The 1570-nt window shown below is 67.1% G+C and overlaps 1 protein-coding gene across 1 annotated transcript in view; it reads left to right on the forward strand.

Annotated features, from left to right (window-relative positions):
• Nucleotides 1-1570, forward strand: part of LOC104128822 (acid-sensing ion channel 4-like) — a 17782-nt gene that overhangs the window by 7162 nt on the left and 9050 nt on the right. The window contains exons 8-10 of the mRNA XM_009641671.1: nucleotides 322-413; nucleotides 729-808; nucleotides 1176-1280. Of these exons, the coding sequence (XP_009639966.1) occupies nucleotides 322-413; nucleotides 729-808; nucleotides 1176-1280 (277 nt within the window). The remainder of the gene's footprint in view (nucleotides 1-321; nucleotides 414-728; nucleotides 809-1175; nucleotides 1281-1570) is intronic.

Raw genomic sequence — 1570 nt, forward strand, 5'->3', positions numbered from 1 at the left:
CAGTGTGGGGGGAGGGGGTTCTGGCACGTGTGGTCCCTGCAGCATCCCCTGCCCAGGGGTGGCTGTGACTAGAGCATCTCCCTGACCCATCCGTGTCCTCCCAGCCCTCCTGCCAGCATCTTCCCACCTCACAGTCCCTCCTGGCCTGGGACATGCCCCTTCCGTGTCCCCACCGCCCCAGCCTGCATAACTTCACCATGGCCCTGGGAGCACCTGAGAGCACCTGGGATCTGGGGGACAGGGTCCCGAGGTTTGGGGGGCTGTGGGGGTGGGAGGGTTGGTGACCAGCCCTCCTTGCTGAGCACTGTGGTGTCCCCACAGGGAGAACTTCCTGGTGCTGGACATCTTCTTTGAGGCGCTCAACTACGAGGCCATTGAGCAGAAGAAAGCTTACGACCTTGCTGGGCTTCTCGGTGACTCCCCCCACCTTCCCCTGGGACCCCAAGGCGCGGACCTCTGGGTCCCAGCCCAGGAGGGCATAGGGCTGGCTGGGGGGGAGACCGCATGGGGCAGGAGCCGGCCGCAGCCTGGCTCAAAGGTGGCATGCTGCTGGCTGTCCCCTGTCCCACATGTCCCCTGCTCCCTCCGTCCTGCCGCCCCTGCCCCCGTGACCGCGCTGTCCCCCATCGTCCAGCAGCCCTGGCACTGCCCGCAGCCCCGCTGGCCCACCCTGGGCTCCCAGCAGGCTGCACAGCAGCTCCTACTGACCATCCCCTCCTCCTCCCCAGGGGACATCGGGGGACAGATGGGCCTGTTCATCGGCGCCAGCATCCTCACCATCCTGGAGATCCTGGACTATGTCTACGAGGTGTGCTGAGCCCTTGAGGCTGTGGCTGGGTGGTGGGAGCGGGGCCGTTGCATGCACATGAGGTGCAGAACGCGGTCCGGGCTCCCCAGGGATGGGGGTGCTGTGCCTGGCCACCCCAGAGGGCCACCTACAGCCCCCAAATTGGAGTACTGCCAGCAGGGGGCAGAGGGAGGAGGATGGGTCCACCAGCATCCCTTGGGAAGCTGAGGACGGGGAGGGTGGTGGGCAGAGGTGCTGTCCCCGCTGCCAGCCCTGTGTCCCCCGGGCAGGCAGGGGAGCGGGGGGCAGGTCTGTGCAGACTGGGGTGCCCACACACGGGGGTGTTGCCTGCGTGTGGGTCCAGGGCTGACCCCTCATCTGCACCCAGGTGATCCGGGACAAGGTGAGCCGGGTCCTGCGCCGCTCCAAACCACCCCTGAAGAAGCCCTCGGGCAGCATTGCCACGCTGGGACTGGAGGAGCTCAAGGACCAGGTACCCCCACGGGGGGGTGGGCTGCCTAGGGGACTGCAAGGACAGGGACAGGGCAGTGTCCACTCCAGAAGGAAGGGACATCATCCCAAGAGCAAGGGACAGTGTGGCTCCCTGTTTGGTGACCTTGGACTGAAGAACTGGGGCAGCCCCGGGGTTGCAGGGAGTTGGGTGCCCCTGGGGGGTCTCCTGGGGACAGGCTTTGCTGGGTGGGTGTGGGGAGGGCAGGGTGCATGGGGTCTGCACCCACCCCACTGACTGCCATCCCCACAGAGCCCCTGCGAGACGCTGGG

This window comes from Egretta garzetta, unplaced genomic scaffold, assembly GCF_000687185.1.
Source record: "Egretta garzetta isolate BGI_Z169 unplaced genomic scaffold, ASM68718v1 scaffold577, whole genome shotgun sequence".
Taxonomy (NCBI): domain Eukaryota; kingdom Metazoa; phylum Chordata; class Aves; order Pelecaniformes; family Ardeidae; genus Egretta; species Egretta garzetta.